This window comes from Manis javanica, chromosome 7, assembly GCF_040802235.1.
Source record: "Manis javanica isolate MJ-LG chromosome 7, MJ_LKY, whole genome shotgun sequence".
NCBI lineage: Eukaryota > Metazoa > Chordata > Mammalia > Pholidota > Manidae > Manis > Manis javanica.
Window position 1 is genome coordinate 44131710 of NC_133162.1, and position 21937 is coordinate 44153646.

At 55.0% G+C, this 21937-nt stretch overlaps 3 protein-coding genes across 3 annotated transcripts in view; 1 reads left to right on the top strand and 2 right to left on the bottom strand.

Annotated features, from left to right (window-relative positions):
* Window positions 1–2261: 2261 nt before the first annotated feature.
* Window positions 2262–21766, bottom strand: LOC140850299 (cadherin-23-like). The gene is made up of 6 exons (XM_073240037.1): window positions 21633–21766; window positions 11005–11065; window positions 9869–10017; window positions 5305–5440; window positions 3461–3849; window positions 2262–2543 (listed from the first exon to the last, which is right to left on the bottom strand). The coding sequence occupies exons 3-6, from the start codon at window positions 9968–9970 to the stop codon at window positions 2262–2264; spliced, it is 909 nt and encodes a 302-aa protein (XP_073096138.1). The 5' UTR covers window positions 9971–10017; window positions 11005–11065; window positions 21633–21766.
* Window positions 15111–18525, top strand: C7H10orf105 (chromosome 7 C10orf105 homolog). Its single transcript, XM_036998812.2, has 2 exons — window positions 15111–15306; window positions 18143–18525. The coding sequence occupies exon 2, from the start codon at window positions 18148–18150 to the stop codon at window positions 18517–18519; it is 372 nt and encodes a 123-aa protein (XP_036854707.2). The 5' UTR covers window positions 15111–15306; window positions 18143–18147; the 3' UTR covers window positions 18520–18525.
* The window catches only part of LOC140850399 (cadherin-23-like), a 298275-nt gene continuing 297883 nt past the window's right edge, over window positions 21546–21937 (bottom strand). The window contains exon 27 of the mRNA XM_073240888.1: window positions 21546–21781. Within this exon, the coding sequence (XP_073096989.1) occupies window positions 21546–21781 (236 nt within the window). The remainder of the gene's footprint in view (window positions 21782–21937) is intronic.

Genomic DNA, 21937 nt, shown 5'->3' on the forward strand with positions numbered 1-21937 from the left:
AACACTCTGCCCTCTTGGCTCTGTAGGGTCCTATACTTTCTGTGGGTTTCAGTTTGAGTCACTTCCTCAGGGAAGCTACAGGCTCTCTCTTATAGCATACTGTTACTGGGGTGAGGATTTGACCGTATCCTCCCCTACTGTATCTATGCTCGTGAAGACAGAGGCTGCATCTTTTTGGTTTCCTGTTGTACCTTGAGCCCAGCCCAGAGCCTGGCACATAGTAGATGGTTCCTCTAAGACTACTCCTCTGAGGATGATCATGTTTATGAGATGCTCCCAGCAGTGGGGAATCAGCCTCAGTGGGTCAGCAGGGAGAGCAGGTGCCAAGGTCTACAGGAATTAGATAAGGGTCTCTGTCCCCACCCAGGCTTCTGTGGTCCAACCCTCCCCTCTCATCCCCCAAAGGCCTGAGAGTGTTACTCAAGAACTCTTATAGTAGAGTCAGCCCCCTTCCACACCGCCTGCCCCTTCCTGCTGCTTCCCCGCCCCTCCCAGGGCCTATGGGGGCTGTTGGGGTTAGGGAGGAGTCAGGTGTAGGTAAGCTGTGGTTTGGGGGTTCCGGCCTCACCGAGGAAATGGTGCCACCTTTAAAAGGCCCCTCAGCCTGCCTCCACCCTCGCACCTCCAACAATATTCTGGGCTAACGGGGCTGGTGTATCTGGGGCAGGAACCCTGACAGCCTCTGAGAGGAAGCCGGGGCACAGCAAAGTGGGGTGGGTCATTCTTCCTGGAAGAGGGTGAAGGGACCATGGAAATACAGGGGCCCATGCAGGAGTGTGTGTTCTGGAATGCCCCCGCAAGCCCATGCAGAGGAAGTGGGCTGCCTAGTCCACGGAGGAGCTTCAGCAGTTTTGTAGGGAGCATCCTGGCCACAGCTTCCAGACCCCTCGTGACGAGGAGGGGTGAGGGGCAACAGGCACCTTTCACAGATGAGACTGCCGAGGTGCGGTGGGAGGGCCCCACTTAGCCTCTCTGGGTCTCAGCTCCTCTGGCTGGGAAGGCCACAGGATACCTGCCCCGCCTCCCGCCAAGGGCGCTGCTCACCGGCTGCTCTCTGAGCCCCTGGGGGACAGTGGGCTCCCTCCTGCTGGTGGCCTCCCTCACCCGCAAGCTGGCCCTGTGGATGGAGGGGCTTTGGGGTACAGCCAAGCCACAATAAGAGCCACTAGACCTGGGTACCTCCTGGGAGCCATGGGGTACACAGAGGACCCCATGCAGCTGCATTTGGCTCTTAGCCTGGACACTGGCTTGCTTCCATTCCTTTAGGCTCATGTGAAAGGGACTCAGTGGGGTGTGAGAATGTGGCCGTAGCCAAGGCTGCTGGGGAGGAGGATGCCCCGTGTGGCCTACAGATGGTCTCAGACCTGACTGGCAGGGGCCCAAGCCCTGCCAATTGTCAAATGTTCTGGTTATCATTGCAGAATGCCACTTCAGTGGACCCCTTGCCTGGGGCCCAACCCATTTCAACCTCCAGCCTGAGCTTCCCTGCCTGTCTCTCCCCCTCTCCCAGGAACTGTACCCGACACCTCTGGCCTCAGTGGCCACCCTCCTCAAAGTGCTCCCTGGCCTTATTTCACACGGTGCCCACGGCTGCCCTTGCCTGGCATTTCCTGGGCCCTGGCACTGTGCACCCCACTTCACATGAGCTGTAATATTACATGCTCCTTCCCCCAACCCCAAGAGAGGGTGAGCTCCCCTTTACAAATGCCACTCCTGTGGCACTAAGGAAGGCAGGGCTGCTGACATGATCCTCATGTTATACCTAAAGAAGGGAAGCACAGAGAGGTTGAGCAAGTTGCCTGTGTCACACAGTCAGTGAAGAACAGAATTGAGACGAGGTCTCTGGGTTCCTTCCTCTGTGTGCTCCATCTACTCCTTGTTACTGCACCCCACCACCCTCCCCAGTCCCAGGACCCCATGGGGCTTGGCACGACACAGCTAGATATGGGGAATGTGCCCCAGAGGGGCCTGGACTCAAGTGTGAGAACAAAAGGACTGGGGTGGTTGTGAAGTGTCTGAGCAGGAATCTGCTGCCCTGTCTGTAGGGCAGGCAGGCAGGTCCAGTGCCAGCAGGGGCCAAGCCAGCACCTACCACAGCTGACGACACAGGGGCATGCCCCAGGCTACTCACCTTCTGTAGCAGAGTCGGCAGGAGGAGGCCGAGAGAGAGAAAAGGCAAGGATATAGGTGGTTAGCAGTGAACAGTGTAGCCAGCCTCACTACAACCAATGGTGTGTAGAGGACACCCTCCCTTATGCAGTCTAAGGTCTCATCCTTGGCCCAGGCTGCCCAAGAGGGCGCGGCATGGCTGGCCACAATGCCACCCCTAGGCTGTTGAAACCCTCGCCCACTGCCCAGCCCACATGCTGGATGCCTGCTGAAGGTGTGGGTTTGCAGGCACCTTGGGGTGCTGACAGGCTCTCAGCTGGGGACCCACTCACCACGGTGGAGTCCACCTTGGGGTCACCGTCGTCTGCCACCACTGTCAATGTGTAGAAGTCACCTTTCTCCCGGTCCACCAGGCCCTTAACTGTGATCACACCCTGCAGGGAGAGGGTCAGATGGGTGAATGGCAATATTGCACCTATCAGGCAGAGGCTGTCCTGTTACCAAGCAGTCCTGTGCTCTGGCTGAACCGGATTCCTCACTAACCCTGAACATTCTGCCTTTGTTCCCATTTCCACATTGTCTGGACTTCTCCATGAAGCTCTGACGACTGAAAACCTACTTCTCTTTCAAATGCCACGGATACCACCTCTTCATGTAGGCTTCCTGCTTCCCTAGCCAGGTGTGATCACTCTCTTATCTGGGCCTCAGAGTGGTTCCATTAAACCTCTACTGTGGCTCTTTTCATCTCTCCCCCTGTGGTGTTCTAGTTTGCATCCCTGACTATTCCCACTTCTTCTTTGAGGGCTTGGTCATCTTTGTGTTCCCAATATTCCCCACAACAAGGTCTGGCACATTGCAGTGACTTGTAACTTGCCTATTTTCTAAGAAGGGAGTTTGATAAAAGATACACTAAATCAAAGATGGATGAGTAAGATCCAGGTAATAGATAAGAGATTGCTGTACCAGACATCTAGCTAAGACTAGCTATCATCATGAAGCCAGAAATTTATATCTGAGCTGCCTAATAGCCAAGGTAAAAAGGGAAACATGATGACTTGTATAGTTTTCATTGTCTAGTAACAAGGACACCAGGTTGCCTAGGTATAAACTTTACCTTACCCTAATATTAAAAGGGATGTATCACAGGGATATTTATCTCAAAGACACTTTATGATAAAGAGGAAAGTGCCATATATATATATATATATATATATATATATATATATATATATATATATATATATATATATATATATATATAAGGAGCTCCATAAATACTGGTTAGTTTTAAAAATTGAGCTCCCTGCCCCCAGGGAGAGCCCTTGCTGTACCTGCCCCCAACCTCTCTTACCGTGATGGCATCTATCTTGAAGAGGGCTTTGGCCTGGGCACTGGTGTAGGCATCGAAGTGGTAGGTGATCTGATTGAGGTTGTCGATGGAGTAGGCCTGGACCCGCACAATCTCAGTGCCCAGGGCCAAGTTCTCCAAGATGGCAGCCTCATAGGAAGCATTGGAGAACTGTACGGCCTCATCCAGCTCATTGAGCAGAGTGATGTAGATGCTGCAGAAGCCCTGGTTAAAGGGGGGTGCCTGGTCAGTGGCAGACACATTCATCAGGTAGCTGGTCTTGGTCTCATAATCCAGGTAATCTATGGTGATGATGAGCCCCGTGCCCTCATCGATCTCGAACTTCCCTTCTGCGCCTGACAGGATGCGGTAGTTCACCAGGCCACCATCCCCTGCAGGAGGACACAAGAGGTTGTGGAGTCCTGGGTGGGGGAGGAGCTGCCCACAGCGCACCGGCCGTGGCCCCTAAGGGACAGGGCAGGGGGCCCTGGTTGGCCTACCCAGTGTGCACTCACCCCCCTACCTCTGTGGGTTGGATTGTGCCAAAAGATGTGGCAGAGGATGAGGTCAAGGTCATTATGGACAGCAAGGACCTGGTACATACTACTGAGCCCCTCTGGGGCTTGGCCTTGGCATGAGAGATATGACAAAGGGGTTTGGTCCTGCTCCTAGAGCCTCAGAGTTCAAGCTCGGGCACCTCTCATTGGTATTTGGACAATCAGAGGGTGAAAGAGAGATCTCCTATAGTGGGGGCTTTGCTCTAGAAAGTGTTAGGGTGGCAGCCTTGGAGGTGGCCACGCCTTCGTTTGTCCCTCCAGCCAGACACCTTCGGTGGTTCTCCCCACTCCTCCACCCCAAATCCCTGGGCTTGGAATTTACCCTCAACCAGGAGCTCAAGTTGAGGCTGCTTAGCTGAAGCCACGGACTTTGAGGGGAAAGATCTTAAAACCACTCAGAAAATCCTAGACTTCTTTGAGATTATTCACAAAACTAAATGGATATGCATTTTTCTGGGGAGGGATCTATGGTTTTTACTAGTTTCTCAAAGGGATTCCTGACCCAGCAAAGGTTTTCTGACAACTGGGCCATTGTACTCTATGTGACCTGGGCTGTATAAATGTGCCATGTAAGGGACAGCAGTCACCTGACAGCTTTCAGACCCATTTCTCCCTCTACTCTGTCCTGTGCCCCAGGAGGGCTGAGGATGCTGAGGGGCTGGGTTGGAAGTCACCAGAGCAGCTGACATGAAGGAAGGGCAGGAGTTGGGAAGCTAGGAAAAGCTCAGGGAGCCTCTCTAGGGGGCAGCGGACCCCCAGGAAAGAGCTCCTCTCTGGCTGTATTCCTGGCCCAGACAGCCAGGTCCTGGTCACACTCTCCTTTGTTTTACACAGCTAACTGTGGCCAGCCCTGGAGGCCGGGGTCCTCAGTAAGGTCCAGGCTGCCTTTTGGCCAGACCACCACCCTGGAGAATTACCCCTTATGAAGCATGTGTGTGTCAGGCCGTGAGCAGGGCCTGCAGGACACAGAACTGTGGCTGACTGGAGGGGAGGCCTTAGCCAGCCCAGAGTTCCCAGGCCCTGCAATGACAGATCCGACTCCCCAAGCTTGTCAACTCTCCTCTGTCCATCCAGAGATTAGGACAACCTCCCCGACCCCAGTCCCCCTGGGCCTGGGCATCTTGGTGGGGACACGAAGACTGGCCCAGGATCCCCGACCCAGTCTCGCAGCCACTGAATGGGGGAACATCCTGCGGCATCTGGAGGCAGCAGGCCCCACAGGAACGGGAGGATGAGCTGGGGAGGGTCACTCTAGGGAATGGGATTCCCTGGCTTCCCTCCCGGCCTCACCAGTGTCCCGGTCGGTGGCTCGGACGACAATGACTGAGGTGCCGATGCCCGCAGTCTCGCGAAGTCCCAGGCGGCTGTACTGCTGCTGCGTGAACACAGGGGCCTCGTCGTTGACATCCTCCACGTACACTATCACCTGTAGGGGCCAGGCCAGGGGTGGAAGGTCAGGCAGAGCCCAGGGCTAGGCTCACCCGTGCCAGCTGTGAGCTCCCCGCGGAGGGCCTGGGGCTGTCTGGCTGGTCACTCTGTCCCCCACAGTACACAGTACCTGGCACGTGGCAGGTGCTCAAACACCATTTGTTAAGGAATGAATCTTATCTTCCCTTTGTCTCTGCTACCAACCCTGTGGGAGCCTGTGCCTGATTAGTGAATCTTTAGGGCCATCAAGTTTCTCAGCTATGGAACAGTCATATCAATATAATAATTCATGTCCCCTGCCACTCTTAGGGTTGTCATGAAGACAAAATGAGGTACGCCCTGCAAAAGAGCTTGGAAAGGTTTAACGTGACTCCATTCAAACACTGAAGTACATCTGGGAGAACAGACATAAAAATGGTAATTGCGGTCGTAGTGCAGGATGTTGGTGCCCAGGCCCCTTAGGTTCTTGGGGTGTTCTCACTGCCTGCGTCCAGCACCCGCAGCTCCTCATAGGGTAGTCACCCCATTCCACGCAGGCTGCCAGAGGCCCGCGCCCAGAGAGCCGTGAGTGCCTGGGACTCATGTCCCCCGGGACAGCCCTTAGCCAGCGGCTGAGAGGCGTGGAGCACAAATGCTCTGGCTTCCTCAGCCCCGACTGGGGCGGCTGAGGTGACTCTCTCCAGAGCTCCCTGTGAGACTTAGTCAAAGTTTCCTGCATGCTACTTTGCTGGCCATCTTGCCTTCCTGGTCCCACACCCCTTTCAACTTTTCCTGGGGACACTTCCTACTGATCACTTTCACTTCAGCCCTTGTCTGGGATTTGCGTCTGGGGACCCCAACCAAGACAACAGCTATTTCTGAACTGTGGAATTATGCATTATTTTCATCATTGTTTATCTGTACTTTCTAACTGCTAATGAACATGTCTGTCTTACATAACAAAAATAAAACAGTTTAAAAGATGTTCATGGAGAGAGATGTTTATGGCTACATATCAGCACCACAACCCTTCTTTTTGCTGCACCACCTGCCCCGCCCCTCACACACAGAGGAGCCAGGAGGGGTTTGGCCCATGGCCATGGCCGGAAGGACAGTGTGGTGGGGAGGGGAGGGTGTCAGTGTTGGTGTTCAAGGAGCTGTAGGGAGGCCCACGGTGCCTGCCTCTTCTCCAGATGGGGAGAGAGGCCCAGAAGTGGGGGAGGGACTTGCCCAAGGCCTCCCGGTTACCGAGAGGGCTGGAAGAGAGTAAGGGGTCTCCTCATTCCCAGTCTACCAACCCTACCGCCCTGCTCTCTGCTGGGGACAAGCTGGCCCCGGAGCAGGAGAGACACCCTCCTTCCAGCCTAACAGAGCCAGGTCAGCAGGAGCTCGTCAGCACAATGGTGGGGGAGCAAATGGGATGGGGTGGTGATGTAGAGCACAGATTTCACACATGGGCGCCTGCACAAATGGTGGGGCCCAAGGCACAATCTGGGAGTGCGAATGTTTGGTTTCTGACTGATCCCTGCCTCTGGGACCAGCCCTGGCCCTTCTTCTGGGCTTAGCTGGGAATTAGCTGGAGAGAAGTGAAGGAGCTTCTATTGGTACAAGCAGAACTGGTAGCCTGATTAGTGAACTCTGGGGTGCGGGTGGTGGCAGAGCTGGGGGGAGGAGAGGCAGATGGAGGGTTTCTCTACTCTGCTATTAGGGTTTCCACACTCCCGCTGTGTCATCAAACTTTCATGTCCAGACACCAGAACCCACTATGCAAACTAAAGTACCTGTCCCAGAGCACAGCTGTTTACAAGCTGGAACGTTCTAAGTTTGGATTCACTGAGAATTTGGCTGGGGAGATCCTGGGTGGGGCGGGTGTGTGTGGAATTTGCATGGATGAATTTCAGGAACTCTCTTTCTGTAAACAGAAACTAAACATTCATCTTCCAAAACTGTGAACCTTCTTCACTAGCCTGCTTGTCCAAACCGCCCTGACTCCAATGGTTGTGGGGGAAAAACAGGGCTAGTCTGACAGTACAAGAAAAAGAGGAGGGAGGTGGCATGGAGCCTGGGTGTGGCACGTCCTCCACGAGGCTGGCTGCATGCCACTCTCCTCTTGCTGGTTTCAGCCTTGTTTTTAGCAGCTGAGACAGGAGGCAAAATGGTGGGTGTGTGGTTTGCAAACCTGAGAGACACAGATGTACAGGAAACACACAGGTCTGCCAAGTTCTTGCTGAGCTGGAGGGCTTAGCTACTGAGCCACCGGGCTCCCTAGATAGAACCAGCCCACTTTCTATCCAGTGCTGTGCCCTCCAACAGGACATGTGCATGTGCATGTGCATGAGGCCCCCAGTTTCCGTGAGGACCTTTGTACTCCATGCTTCCTGGCCTCTCATCTGTGCTATCCCTGGTTTCTGAAGCAGCAACAGGAGAATGTGGACGGTCCTCCAAGCCATCTCTGCTGCTGCTGAGAAAATGGACCCAGGGCAAAGCTGGAGTCCCTTCACTGTCTTCAGGAAAGAAAGTCCCCAGCTTTCCTGAGGCTCAGGGGCGTTGGGGCCATATACTTGGGACCACCAGCTTCCAAATTTCCACCTTAAAATGATAAGGCAGCGGTGGTCTCTGTGCTCTAAAGAGCCTGATGTGAGGCAGTCATTAAGAGAACAGACCTGAGCTGACTGCCTTGGTATGAAGCCTAGCTCTACCCTTGCCGCTGTGTGACCCTAAACACATTGGCCAATCCCTTTTGCCTCAATCTCCTCATCTATAAAATGGGAATAACAACAGTGCCTACCTCCCAGGGCTGTGATAAGGATTAACAAGTTCAAGTACATAAAGCACTTAAAAAAATGCTTGGCACAGAGCAAGTACCACGTGAGGGTTTGTTACTTCCCAGGAGCAAATGGAGGGCAGCTGAGCAGGTGTAGCTCTGGGAGTCCCACCCTGCCCCTAACTGACACAGCCTGGCTTTGATCTATATGACACAGTACCGTGGGGCACTGCATACCATTTTGTTTGAAAAGGTTTGTGACTAAGGAAGCTTTGAAGTCACAGTGCTGAGGCACTGCTAGGGACAGGCCCTGGACAGAGGTGCCACCTGCTTCACAGGAAGGCTGTGATCAGGCGGCCTGCAGTCCAGAAGGCTGACCAGCGTATGCTGACATCAGTCACTTTGTGGCCTGAAGCTGGCCCAACAAATGGCAGAACCTGACATGGGCACCCTTATCAGCATGTGAATCAGCATATGAATAAGTGATTCACAGTTGGGTAGGTGAGTGTGGCCATGTTGGCCTGTCCTGTGTGCATTCAGGTGATTGTGTTTGAAGCTTGTCACCAGAGCCCTGGAATCATCCTGAGCAGCCCCAAGGTGTAAAAACTCAAGGGTTCTGCCTCCCTCAGCCATGTCCACCTGGGCACTTCTCAGTCAGGCAAGCAGCTGTAAGGACCTGGGCTTCTCTTCGCATAGAAATGGGCCAAAGGCTGTCAGCCATGCCCCCTGCATGATGGTGACCCCAGGCAGGCTTCCGTTCATTGTTTCCAGCTGGCGGAGATGGTGCTGATAAGGGGAGCTTGCTCTGCCCCACTCGGTTCTGGGTAAAAGTCCCTGCTTGCTCCCCACCCCGACTTTCCCCCTCTCCCTCCTACTCTTCACCTTTGGGGTCTGACTCACTTTCCACACAGTTTAGGGGAAGGGGCTGTGAGGTTGCTGGGTGTGCAGTGGAGGTGGAGGGTGACCTTGAGAGATCATTTCATTTTTCTCAGTCGTGTCCCTGCCACTGGGCCAGAGAGTGCAGAAACCTGAAGGTTTGTGTGTCTGTTGCTGACCCTCCAGGAGGATTAAGGTTGATTTGATTTGCGCTGCATAGGGGAGAGGCCCGAGGTGAGTGAGGGTGGGCACAAATGGACACACTGGAAGGGGTAGCTGGGAGTGGTGACTGGAGTATTTTGGGGACACATTCAACGGAGAGAGCACTGAATTTGGACTCAGAAGACCTGGGCTCAAGTCCTGGTTCTATCACTAGCGACTTTGCTGTGCCTCAGTTTCCTCATCTATAAAATGAAGTTAGCAACAGCTACACCTCCAAGATCATTATTTGTGAGATCTCCTTGCTCACCCTAGAGAGCTGTGTAGATAGAGGGAGTTAGTATGGTAAGGACACCTCTTTCACCCCTTAGGACAGACATCAGTATGACTGGCTCCCTTCCACATCTGGGGAAACTGAGGCTCCAAGCAAAACGACACATATAAGATCCCAAGCTGGGCTGCGCCTGTGGCACCTCCCACTGTACCCTTATCTCCAGGTGTCATTCTGCACCTAAACCAGTGGGGTGGCCGTCTCCAGTCCAGCTCTTGCCTTGGCCCACCTATGAGGTCAGAGCTGAAGGGGATGAGGGGCTTCCCAACCTGCTGACTGGTGGTCTGTGAGCTGCCCCAGCCTGTCCCCAGCCTCACCCTCACAGAGCTCCGCATGGGGCCCAGGTCATGGTTGTAGGCCTCCACTATCAGCATGTGGGATGAGTTCCTCTCCCGGTCCAAGGCCCGGGGCCCTCGCATCAGGAGCCCGCTGCTGACATGGATCCGGAAGTTGTTGCCGTGGTTACCTGTGCAGAGTGACAGAGGAGCTGTATGGGCTCTGTCTTGGAGCAGTAAGCTCATGAGGTTGTGGGGGCTTGGGGACTAGACCCCCAGGATGCTGACCCCGCCCAGAGGTCCTGGGAGCTGAGGCAGGGCTCACAGTGGCAAGAAAGCCTCTGCCTCACGATGCTCTGGCCTCTCCCCATTTGAGGGTGGGGGACAGAAGCCCACCCTGTGCCCTCCTTATGACCCCCCAGGGCTCCCCCATACCCAGAGTATCAGTGTATTCAGTATTTCAGAGGGACTGGGGCACTATAAAGAGAGAACCAAAATGAAACTATCCGTGGAGCGTTGAACCGAGGATATCATGGACACTCTGGGCTGGTCCAGTGCCGATTCCACCATTTTGTGGTACCAGCAGCCTGATTTTCCTGTGGGGGGCCATCATTCTACACTCTCGCTTCATGCACTTTGTGTAAGGGTGATGTCACTCCGATTCCAGGAGTGGGCAGAGTGGCATATTGGCTGGAGTGACTGATTGGCTCACAGCCGGTCACGTGATTCCAGTCAGCCCAATGAGACCATTCTGTGAGCTCCTCATTTCTGCGCCCCGTCCTCACGGCGGCTCACTCTGGGAGGGGACACTGTTTCATGTCCTAGGCCACAGTGACTGGTTCAGGGATGGGCACGCGATATGTGCTGGGCTAATGCAATCTCCAGGGAGCTCGATGCTGGGGGCTGCCCTGGTCCCCAAGGCCTCCTTGTCAGGGTGATATCCTACCACGGGACCTGAGGGATTCTGAGCGCATAGCAATCAAATGCAGCACCCTCAATTAAAAGACATCCAATTTGTTGGAAATGGTCAGAGAATGCCCGTTTCATCTCGCTGGCCCGTCCTTGTGTACAGTACCCAGGGCTCCCTTGGTCTTGCCTCCCAGACCCTTGGCACCCAGAGAATCTGCCATCCCCAGGGCAGGAGGACCCCCCTCTCCATCCCAGGGCACTCCACTCACCACGCAGGATGCGGTACCACACGCGCCCAAACTCGCCCTCATCCGCATCGGAGGCTTTTAGCTGAGGAAGAATAAGAGCATGGCCACTCCGTGAATTCCACCCCAGAGGGAGAGATGTTCTCTCCTTCCCTCCTGGCCACCCCCAGTCCATCCTGCCCAAACCTGTGGTCTCCAAGGCTGGCATATGAGAGGGGAGAGGGACACGGCTGTCTTTTTCCTCCCTGACGAGGCCACCTGACTGCTGATGATTCCATGCTACCCTGTCATGGCAGGGGGGCTGCCAGCTCTGCTCCCCGATCCTCCTCCAGGTTCTTGGGGAGGACTTGGGAGAAGGTGGATGATGGTGCTGTGGCTCTCTGGACCCAGGCTTGACTAGGTCAGCCCCTCTCTTCCTCAGCCCTTTGGGATCCTAGCAGCCTCACTTTGGGCGGCTGGATTCTGTGGCTACTCCTTGCCCACACTTCCTTGGCCGGAAGCCGCTCTGGCCACCCTGGGTTTCAGCCAGGCACTGGATATTGTAATGGCCACTTTGTGGAAACCCAGAAGTCCCACCTCCAAAGAATGGTGCCCTATTCACTCACCCACACAATTGCTCTGGTCTCATTTCAGATCTTCCCAGCTTCCTTGGCCATCCCTGGGGGGCTCTGCACTGTCTCCAGTAGGGACTGGGGTGTGCTACCCTTGCTCTGAGACACTGCCCAGTGCCTCGCCCTGGTACAAGTCCAGCTCTGAAGCCCCAAGGCGAGCCCTGTCACACCAAGAGCTGAACACCTGCTCTACCCACCACATACCTGTATTGTAGAGAACACCCCTGCAAAGTGATGCAGGAGGCAGTACAGGACTACATGACCAGGGAGACTCCCACAGGGCCATGGCCGGTTGTCCCAGAGGATTTCTGGTGAATTGCTTTGTAATGCCCTGGACCCTCCCACTTCTGGAGCTGCTCTCCCCTCCACCTCTCCCTTCAATCTTGTGGTGTGCACTGGGGCTGCCAAGTTCTTACTGATCATGGACAGCAGTAGCTGGCCCAGGAGAGGGCACCTGATCAAAGTGGGCCAATCACATCCTTCTCTGGGATTCTGGACCTTGGGCCCAGAAAAAGAGTCAGGCTCCCTAGTGGAAAGAAGCGGGAGTATCTGAGCTCATCTCCACCACTCCTTCCTCACTACTCTGCCTTAGCCCCATCAGTGTCCGTGCTCTTTCTTGAACACTAAGTGCATGCCAGCCTTAGGGCTTTGCCCTTGCTATTTCCTCCACTTGGCCAGCTCTCCCTCCAGATGTTTGCATACTCATTGAGTCGTCTTCACAACTCTGGTTGATTGTGATCTTATAAGGCCTTCCCTGACCATTCTATATGAAATGGCAGCCCCTTCTCGAATACCTTGGCCTTCCCTACCCCCATCAACCCCTGATACACTGTATCTTTGCTTACTGTCCATATGCCTACAGAAAGAAGAGGCTTTGTCCACTGCTGTATCACTAGTCTCTAGAACAATGACCCAGGCACAAAATAGGGCTAAATGTTTGTTTAATGAATATGTGAATGACTTAGTAGCAGATTTCTGGTGGAGGTAATAAAGCTGACATTCAGAGAACATTCACCTACAACACTAGCACTGCAGTATTTGGGACCATGTTCCCAGTTATTCCAGAAGCCCAGGTGTACCTCCACTTTTCCCCATTTCCTTGGTTCTCTGGGGTACCCCAGTATTTCTCCAGTATACTTTGCCCCATATTAGTTGCATTGGGTGTTTCTTGCCACTGAAGTCCTAGTGTAGGCTTTTCTATCTTTGCTCATTGGATGAATTCTGTCAAGTGCCTACTGTGTGTGTAGCTCCATGCCAGGCACTGTGGGGGATCCAGAGAAGAGGGGGTGGATTCCTGCTTGCAAAGATTAAGAGAAGAGAAGCCAGCAAGGATTGGGTTGGCCAAAGGTTTCCAGAAGAGAAGCTGGGTTTGGATGGTTGGGTGAGAGTTGGCTTAGCAGAGAGGGTTGGGGAGAATGGGTAACAGTGTGAACAAAAGTAGAGGCTTCTGAGGTGGGCTGGGCAAGGGACTGAGACCCCAGTGTGTCTGGAGTGAAGGGTTCCCACTGGAACATAGTGGAGGGATCTGGTGGAGGGGTGGAACAAGGGCCTCAATAAACAGCAAAGGATCTTTTTCTCTGGGACACTCAGCAGAATGTAGAGCTCAGAAATGACAGGATGGAGGCCAATATGAAAATGATGAACCTGGCTGCAGGTGCTGGCCTGCTCAGGCTTGATAGGACTGAGGTAAATTTATCTAAGGGTCTTGAAGAGCATATTGATGGTAGGAGGAAGGGAAGTATGTTGGTGTGAAAGGAACAATGGGTCTGGGTCAGGCAGACCCAAGTATGAATCCTGGCCTTGTCACTTCCTGGCTACCTGACCCCCAATAAGTAATTTAATCCCCCAAGTCTCAGTTCCCTCATCCATAGAACAGGCACAATGATGACCAACCTTGCGAGGTTGATGGGAAAATTAGAAATAATCTCTGCAAGGCACCTTTTCTGGTGTCTGGCACAGAGAGAGATGTTAAAGGTTGGACATTATGAGTTGTGCCACCCTCTCCTGGGAGGCCCTCTTGCTTTATACTGGAGTTGGGATACTTCACTTGCTGTGAAGTTCTCTCTCCCCTTCTAGAAGAAGTCTTAGAAGCTACAAGGTGGAGGGATATAGTGGAGTTGATTCAACAGTCCAGATACGGAAGGGATCAGGACAAGGGAGAGGCCTAGCTGTCCAGAGGATGCCCTTGGATGTCTCTATCCATGATATGTCCTCGATGTCTCCCTCCCCAAGCAGCCTGCACCACTTGGGGGTTTTGGTTCCTGCCAGCTCAGGAAAATAGGGGCCATAGATGAAGTGTCCACTTGTTTGGGAAGAGAAGGTTAAGGAAAATGGGCAGCGAAAGGCAGGCTGTAAGATGTGGGAAACCCAATGGGGGCTCTGGCATTGGGAACATCTTAGCACCCGTTGCTTGCTGCCCATGTCTGCCACCCTTCTTGGGGAAAGGCACCAAATCCCCCCACCCCTACCCGCACTAAACTGCTGGGTGACTTGGCCAAACCATACCTCTCTAGAACTCAGTTTCATCACCTGAGAGTAGGGGCAGTGGGTGAGAGGCCCAGTCAGCCACTGATGGACCCTGACAGCCGACGGAAGCTCCCATCCATCTGGAGCTGTGCAGAGGAGGTTTCTTTTGTGGTCAAGGGCTAAGGGAAAGGGGGAGGAGCTAAATACCAAAAATTGGAACTCTGAAAAAGGGTGACCCCAGCCTCAGGTCTTGGGTGGAGCCACAACTCCCCCTCTGTGTTGTATTTCAAAGGGCTTGGGGGCCAGGCCTGATGGGGAAGCTGTTTAAGACTTAGCCTCCTGAGCAGACAGCTGGTTGCCTGGGAAGCTCTGGCTTTAGGAAGAAAGGAGGCTCGGGGAGGTAGAGGTGCGTGTGTGTGCGCACGCGTGCGCGTGTGTGTGCAGAGCTGCCGCCTGGAGGGTCTCCAAGAACCCACCCAAACTATGAGGAGCACAGCCTTGGCCGTCCCTCAGTTCTGGCTTTCTGCCCTGTGATGTCTTTGACCTTTGAAAATGCCTCTCACCCTCACTTCTGCAGGCAGACTCTTTCAAAGGGAATGTGGTTTTCTGGGAGGCTGAGGGAGAAGCCTGAAGGTGAGGGGCCCAGGGACAAAGGAGGGGAGGAGAGGCCTGGGAGCTGGGGGTTGGGGGTGGCATTTCTGCCCATTCCCCCTCCCTGCTCAGCTTGTAGCCCCTCTCCCCGGTAACCAGGAGGCTGGCAGGCACTGCATAGCAACCTGCTGGCTGCCACCCCACCATACCATTCAAATGTCCAACAGGGGAAGGTGAGGGCCCTGGGGCCACAGAGGCAGTGATTCCCCCCAGCACACACCCCCAACCCCCGTGTCCCCACAGTGCCCCCACCCTGCCCCTCAGAGGGCTCCAAGGAGACAGGCTGGAGTGCGACCGTGGGAAGGCCTGCCCAGCTGCACAGCTCTCCTCTCTCTCTTCCCAGCCCAGTTGCCATCCCTACCCTCTTGACTGTCCCCTCCCCCAAGGCAGGGCCCAAACTCTTCCAGACAAAACCAGGTCTAGCTGGACAGTGAGGAGAGATGGCTTACTCAGCCCGGCCTGGCTGACTGAGGGGCACAGGACACAGCAGCACCCAGGGCAGTCTGGGGTCAGGAGTGGTGCCTGATGCATTTGGGGCCTCCCTCGGACAGCTGAGACCTTTCCACCCAGCTTGGAGCTGCTGAGGATTGGCTCTGAGGTCAGTGCATGGGGGACTGCAGAAGGCTTGGTGAGGAAAGTGGGTCAGACACTTGCCAGGGTGCTCTGAGAGAGGATGGGAGGGTATCAAGGGGGCCTGGCAGGTGGCCTTGCCATGTGATCTGGGGAACCCCTCTGCTTTTGTGGAGAGTGAAAACCAGGCCCAGTGAGGTACAGTGCCCTGGGGTCAGCCTCCTCTGCTTCCAGCAGACCCTACTCCGTGGAGCTCAGAGGGAAGAACGTTGGAGACTGAGGTTGCAGAGAGACGCCCAGAGTAGGGCCTGCCAGAGTGCCTTGGGCTCCAGTGGGCAGGGACAGGCTTCAGCTGCCTGAAGACCATTTCTAGTTTTGGTTTGGTGGAGGCCTCCTTTCACCAGAGCCAGCAGGCCCTTGCTGGCTGGTCAGAGAGGGTGTCAAGAGGCCTGACAGCCGGCCCTGCCCTGTGTGCTGGGCAGGGGGTTTGATGCTTTCAAGCCTTAGGAACCTCATTTCCACAAGAACTACTCAGACACTAATTACTGCCTCACATATCTTTTTGTTAAAGTGCATTTCCAAGCTTTGAAGGCTGGACCTACTTTGCTAGCCTGACAGGGTCTCCAGATCCATGGGAAGACCTTGAAATAACATCAGGACCAGCAGGATGGAGAATTCTCCCACCTCAGACCGCCCCTTTCTTACTCCCAGCCAAGCAAGGCCCAGGACAGATGGACAGTCAGTTTTCTCCCTGGGAGAGATGGTGGTGGGCAGACCTCATCCGTCCTCCCTGACTAGATTCAGGGAAGGGCCAACCCACGTATGGTTGCCCAGCCAGCATGCTCTCTAGGCCCGATGCCTGAGAGGCAGAGGCCCTGGGCAGTGAGACGGGCATCAGAATTTCCAACCAGGAGCAGGGAGGGTCTTGTTCTGTCTGGAAATGATGGAAGGAGTGGGTGGGAGGCGGGGTGGGGTGCACTGGATGCCCTTCTTCAGCTGGATGCAGGGCGAGGCTGCAGGCAGGAAGGAGGCTGGGCACAGGGAGCTGGGAGTGAGGTCCTGCGGCTGCTGGTGAGTGCCTGCGGCGGGATGGGGGCTCAGGAGGGTGGGGGCTGGGTGGCCCCTCCCGCTTCCCTCTGCTTGCTTACATGGGCTCCCTGCAGCCCACATGCAGAGCCTTGGCCCCACTGAAGCCCTTCCTCTGCTGACTATGGTGCTGGGAGCTGGACTGAGTTAAGACTAAGCTGCAACTGGAGAAGGGAGGGAAACCTGCTGTCCCCAAGTGTTAGGAAAGTCTCTAAGGTTAAAGAGACATTAATGACTTTTTATTAGAGCCTCGTTTGGATTTCCTGTCCTATGCTTGTAGAAATCAAAGATCACAAATGCTGGCTTTCAAGCTGGATGTAGCCCGTATATATGTTTTTTGGCCTGTTGTAGTGTTTTAAATATTTGAAAACTCATTTCAATTTTTTTTTGTATCAAGTCTGTCTTCTTCAGTGTTCTCTCTCTCTCTCTCTCTCTCTCTCTCTCACTCTCTTGCCTTAACCAAATTTGAATTCGTTGACATTTAAAATCAGGAACATTTGCCCCAAAAATCAAAATTTCTAGCTTCTCTTGGGAAAGAGCCAAGCACAGCGAGCCTGCAGTTGCAGCACTCCATCAGCCTGGCCAGCACACCGCCACTTCCCCAAGTGTGTGCTCCAGGTAGGCTTGCCGCCTGTCCTCCCTGGCCACATGTTACCTACCAGCCAGGCTCTATAAGCATTTTTATTTGTAACCCCAGACATACTGAACCAAAAACTCAGCCTGACTTGCTATCTACAAGGATTACCTGCTCTGCTCCCCCTGGCGGGATGGTTGTAAGTGTGAGTGACTGGTTTCGGGGAGGGAGTAAGGGTATTTTAAGCCCCACTGTGTCAACGCCATTACTCTCTGTGGATTATTCCCCACCTGTTCTCAGAGCATCTCAGTGATCCCAGAGAGAGAGTTGGGGCCATAGGGCCAGCAGTCAGGAAACCTGGCTCTGGCCTTTCCTTGGCTGCTGGCTCACAGTGTGACCTTGGGCCTAGTCTTCCCTTGTTTGGGCCTGTTTCCTTCCTTGTCCGGGAAGCAGATGGGACTGCCTTGGGAAGCACCAACAGAAATGCCTACGGGGCCAGGCAGGAGGGATAAGGTGTGCGGGGGGCATGCATGGGAATATGGTGAGCTGGAGGCTGGCGTCCTGTCTAGAGGGGACAGCTGCTGCTCAGTCCAGCCCCTCTAGTGGGTGCCAGGCAGCAATTGGCCCTATGTTGCCAGTGTTGAAATTCTGAAATTTCAAGAGAAGCCAGATGTTCAGATATTTATGTATACTCTTGGCTTTTCATTTGTGATTTTTAAAATATTCACAATAAATTGACACTTATAAAAAACACTGCAAGGACCCAGTGAAACATACACGTGGGCCCCGACTTGGCAGCATCAGCATGGATAATGGTTAGGTCCTTGCCAGCTGCAACTTCCTGTGATCTATGTCTTGTTCCTGGTCACAGAGCAATTTATTGATGGACCTTATCTTCGATCCTAAGTTTTCAGGCCTGAGACTCTATTGTAATTCATGAAAATTGATTTTAAAATGCCCCAAGACATTATTTTCTTGTCTCCTCCATGGCAGATGGACAGGGGGGTACAGCAGAAAGAGGACCTGAGTTCAGGCACAGCTCCACTGCTCATCTGTGTGACCTTAGGCTTGTCACCTCTCTGGGCCTCACTGTTCTAACCTGTAAAATGGCCGTGATGCCATGTGCACCATCAATGTTCCCCTCCCTTCCCAGCCCTGGGTCCATCTGATTTGCCTCTGAGTTTCTGTCCCATTCCTGTTGCAGGAGCCATGAGCACAGAGGGCCCCAGGCCCCTGGCCTTCCTCACAGCTCCTGTCACCCCGGGGAGCTCCGCTGAGACAGCTGACCCCCTCCCCGTGCTCATTGCCCTGGCCTGCATCTTCCTCCTGCTGGCCACCTGTCTGCTGTTCATGACCCTCTGCAAACCGGCTGCACTTGACCCAAGCCGCCGCCGGGCCCGCGAGTGCATGCCCCACCACCCAGGCAGCCCCAGCGAACCCCAGCTCCGGCTCTGGAAGCGTCTCGGCTCCCTGCGTTGCTCCCTGCACAGCTTCCGCCGTGGCCGGCCAGCCCCTCAGCGCCCCCTGCCGGCCTGCGATGACAATCCCGACTGTGACTGCACGGAATCTACCCAGATGTGATGGAGTGTCCCCCCATCTAGGATCCATCCACAGATCCTCCTGCCTCGGACACAGCCTGGCACCTTAGGCCTGTGCACCCAGGCCTGAGGCCTTTCCCAGAGATGACTCCTGGAAAAATACTTTCCTTTCTGTGGCCCCTCTAGCTGCTTGCCTGCTGAAAGACTGCTGGACCAATTGTGGGGCACCTGCAGACAACTGAACCCTTGGCCTGAGGCTCTGGAGGGCATACCCTGGGGTCCCCAGGGCCCCTCTCTGACAGCTGGGCACATCCATCTTCAGGAAGCAGTGCCCCTGCTTCCAAATGGAAGCCCTGCCCACCCTCCAGGCACCAAAGCCTAGTTAGGGTCTTGGTGAGAGCTGCTCAATGGCCAGTTTCCCTCTAGCCAGTGGAATAGTCAGCCCACACTGGCAACAAGGTAAATCAATTGCCCAAGGCAAAAGGAAACATTGATTTCTCTCCTTGGATTCCCAAGGCCCTGCCAGCGTTTGCCTAGTAATCCAGGGGAGCAGCCAGCACCCTGTGGTGGATCAGATGGCCGGAAGCCTGCCGTGAAGAGGAGCAAACAGGAGGCTTTCAACACTGCCCAGCCAGTCACCATCTTGGCAGCCAGCCTCACGACTCTCCGCTTCAATGCACCTATGGGGTCAGGGGGCTGTGAATGGGTTAAGGAGCTCCTTGTGCAGCCAGGACTTGTGCTGTGATCGAGCAGCAGGAGGCACTGCCAGTAGCTCTGATGCTGCCTGGGCTCTGAGGACATATCACAGTGGCTCGGTGCCTCACCCAGGGAGGAAGGCGGCTTCCCTTTAGGAAGGAGGGCTCAGACCTTTCCAGGACAGCTGTGGGACCTCAGGCCTGGACCACGCCAGGTGTGCTGTGTTTTTGACGATTACTTCATTGGCTGGCTACCTGTTAAAGCAATCCTACTCCAGGGTGGGCTCTCAGAACCCCAAACCCTCAACCTGTCCTCACAAGGCCAAGGCTATACACTTTGGTTGAGTCCCAGATTTGGAAGGTGGGCAGAGGTGGGTTGAGCTGCCTAGCTCCTGCCATGAGGCTGCCCTGCCCTGCCCCACCCTCCGTGCTATGACCCATCGCGCAGTCATCAGGCTTTCTCAAAGAGTGAGCTCCAGTTCTGCCGCTGCCCAGCTCCAAAACCATCACTGGCTCCCACTGCTGGCTACACAAAGCCGGACTCCTTAGTCTGGTGTTCAGTGCCCTCCTCAAGCTGGCTTCAAACTATCTTTTTAGCCTTATCTTGACCCAAGACTCCAGGCAAACTGAACCACCTATCTTCCCCTGGCTGTGGCTTATGCTGCACAAAGCACCCCTGGGCAAAGCCCTCTTTGCTCTCCAGCTGGTAGCCACCTCCCACCCGGAACTGCCCATGCTCGGCAGGCAGCCTCTTGGCAGCGTGGGTCATCCTCACCTCTGTCTTCTATAAGCCTGGGAGCTTGCAGAGGAGGAGCCTGGGTCCAACCCCTTACCCTGCCTCATCCAGCTCCAGGAGCAGAGGTGTGAGGCCTTTGTTTCCTGAGTGAAGGGTGGCACAGTCTGGGTGTGTCCCCTCCCCCCTGAGCCCAAGGAGTCCTAGGTGAGCCCTCTTCTTCCCCCAGGACGCCCCTAGGCAGAAGCTTCCTCTCCAGGTTGGGCAGGTGCACTGTGCATTTCTTCCAGGACAATCCGATGTTAAAGAGTGAGGCCAGCTTGGCCAGAAACTTACTCCCAGGGCCTTGGAGAAGCCACTAGTGCCTGAATTTCTCCCTGAGAAATGGGAAGACTCATGCTGCCTATATTACTCATGGGAGCTAGGATTTCAGTCTGAATAGCGCTGTGTGAATGGAAACCTATTCTTTGGGTTAGGAAGTGGGGCAGCCTTTGTCATCCAGTCCCTTCCCCCTGGTTAACCTCTTCCTGGTTCCCTCCCCCAGGGCCTCCCTGAGACATCACAGGGTGAACTTGGCCTGCAGTCACTCATGTCACCACCTGGCTGGTGTGCCTGCCCTGCCCGGCACTAGACATTTTCTTCCTGGAAATCAGGGGTTGGTGGATGGCTGCCCTGAGGCTGGAAGGAGAAGGAAATGCTGGGATGGGGAAGGGGCTTTCAAAGCTGTGGCCAGATCCAGCTACGTCCCCAGGTTGGTCCTGGGAGATCCGTCAGTGAGCTGGGAGGCAGGTGTTAGGTGTTGGGCTGGGGGAGAGGCGGGGCCCCTCAGCTTTGGCGGTGACTCTCCAGGCTCAGGCAGCTGAGGCACAGAGGCAGAGCACCTCCTTCCTCCTCCTGGAGCCAGGCCCCAAGCTCTTGCAAGTCTTCGTGGAGTGTCTGTTCCTCTGGGAGTCAGCCCCGCTCTCCAGCCCCTTTCCTGCCTCCCTCCTGGCCCCGATACAGGGAGGTGGGCACATTCCTGGCCTCCAGGTCTCCTGCCTCTCCCAATCCCAGGAGCCTGCCCCAGCGGACATGCCCAGATTTGCTGTGTTTGGCTTAGCCTCCAAGTCGAACACCGAACACTGTCGTGGCTGGTGAAGAGGGTAATTCATTCCTGGCTTCCCTCCCCGCCCAGCAACTAAGATCTCCAGGACCAAGTCAGGGAGGGCACACGCGCTGCATTTTCAGGCCCTCCCATCTCCCCACCGAGCCTCAAAGCTGCTGATCCTGCTTTCAGGGCAAAGGAGCCCTTTCTCCTTGTGCCTGTTTATGTCCCAAGAGGGGAGATTTGGCCAAGGGCCCCGTGAAAGCTGCTCTGTTCTGTGCCTTGCTGGGCACTGGCTCTCTCCTCAAACTACTTTCTGGGGAAATGTGACATCTCTATCTCCTCTCTGCTCTGAAAGGCCTTCTAGATGGGGTGGGTGTGAGGAGAGGGCAGGGAGGGAGAGAGGAAGGAGAGGGGCCTTCCTTTTACTTGGCAGGCAGCCAGGGCCCTATTGTTGGCTACACAACCCGGGGCCTGCTTTCCCCAGCACTGGCTCCTCCCGGAGCAGCACTGGACCGCAGCAGAGGGAGCTGCCCTCCTGTTCCTACCCCTCCACGCTACAATGCCACCGAGCACGTGTGCTCAGAGCTGAGTGCGGCCCTGCCCTCAGCCCACCAGCTGCCCTGGGGGTCCCGGCCACCTGCCTGCACAATGCTGTGGCCCTCAGCAATGTCCTCAGGGACACTGGCTTCGTAGCTGCTCTGCAGAAAGATGGGCCGGTTGTCGTTCACATCCAGGACGGTGATGAATACGGTGGCTGTGCCTGTGCGCCGCTTGCCTACTGGGCCGTTGTCTGTGGGATGTGAAGGAAGATGGGCTGTTAGCAGCTGCTTGCAGGGCAGATTCCCTGGGCACTGCCCATTCCCCCCATCCACTCTGGCCTTTGTAAGGGGGCTTGTTTCCTTTTTAGATTAGGAACAACAATATATAATATGTCCCAGGCACTATT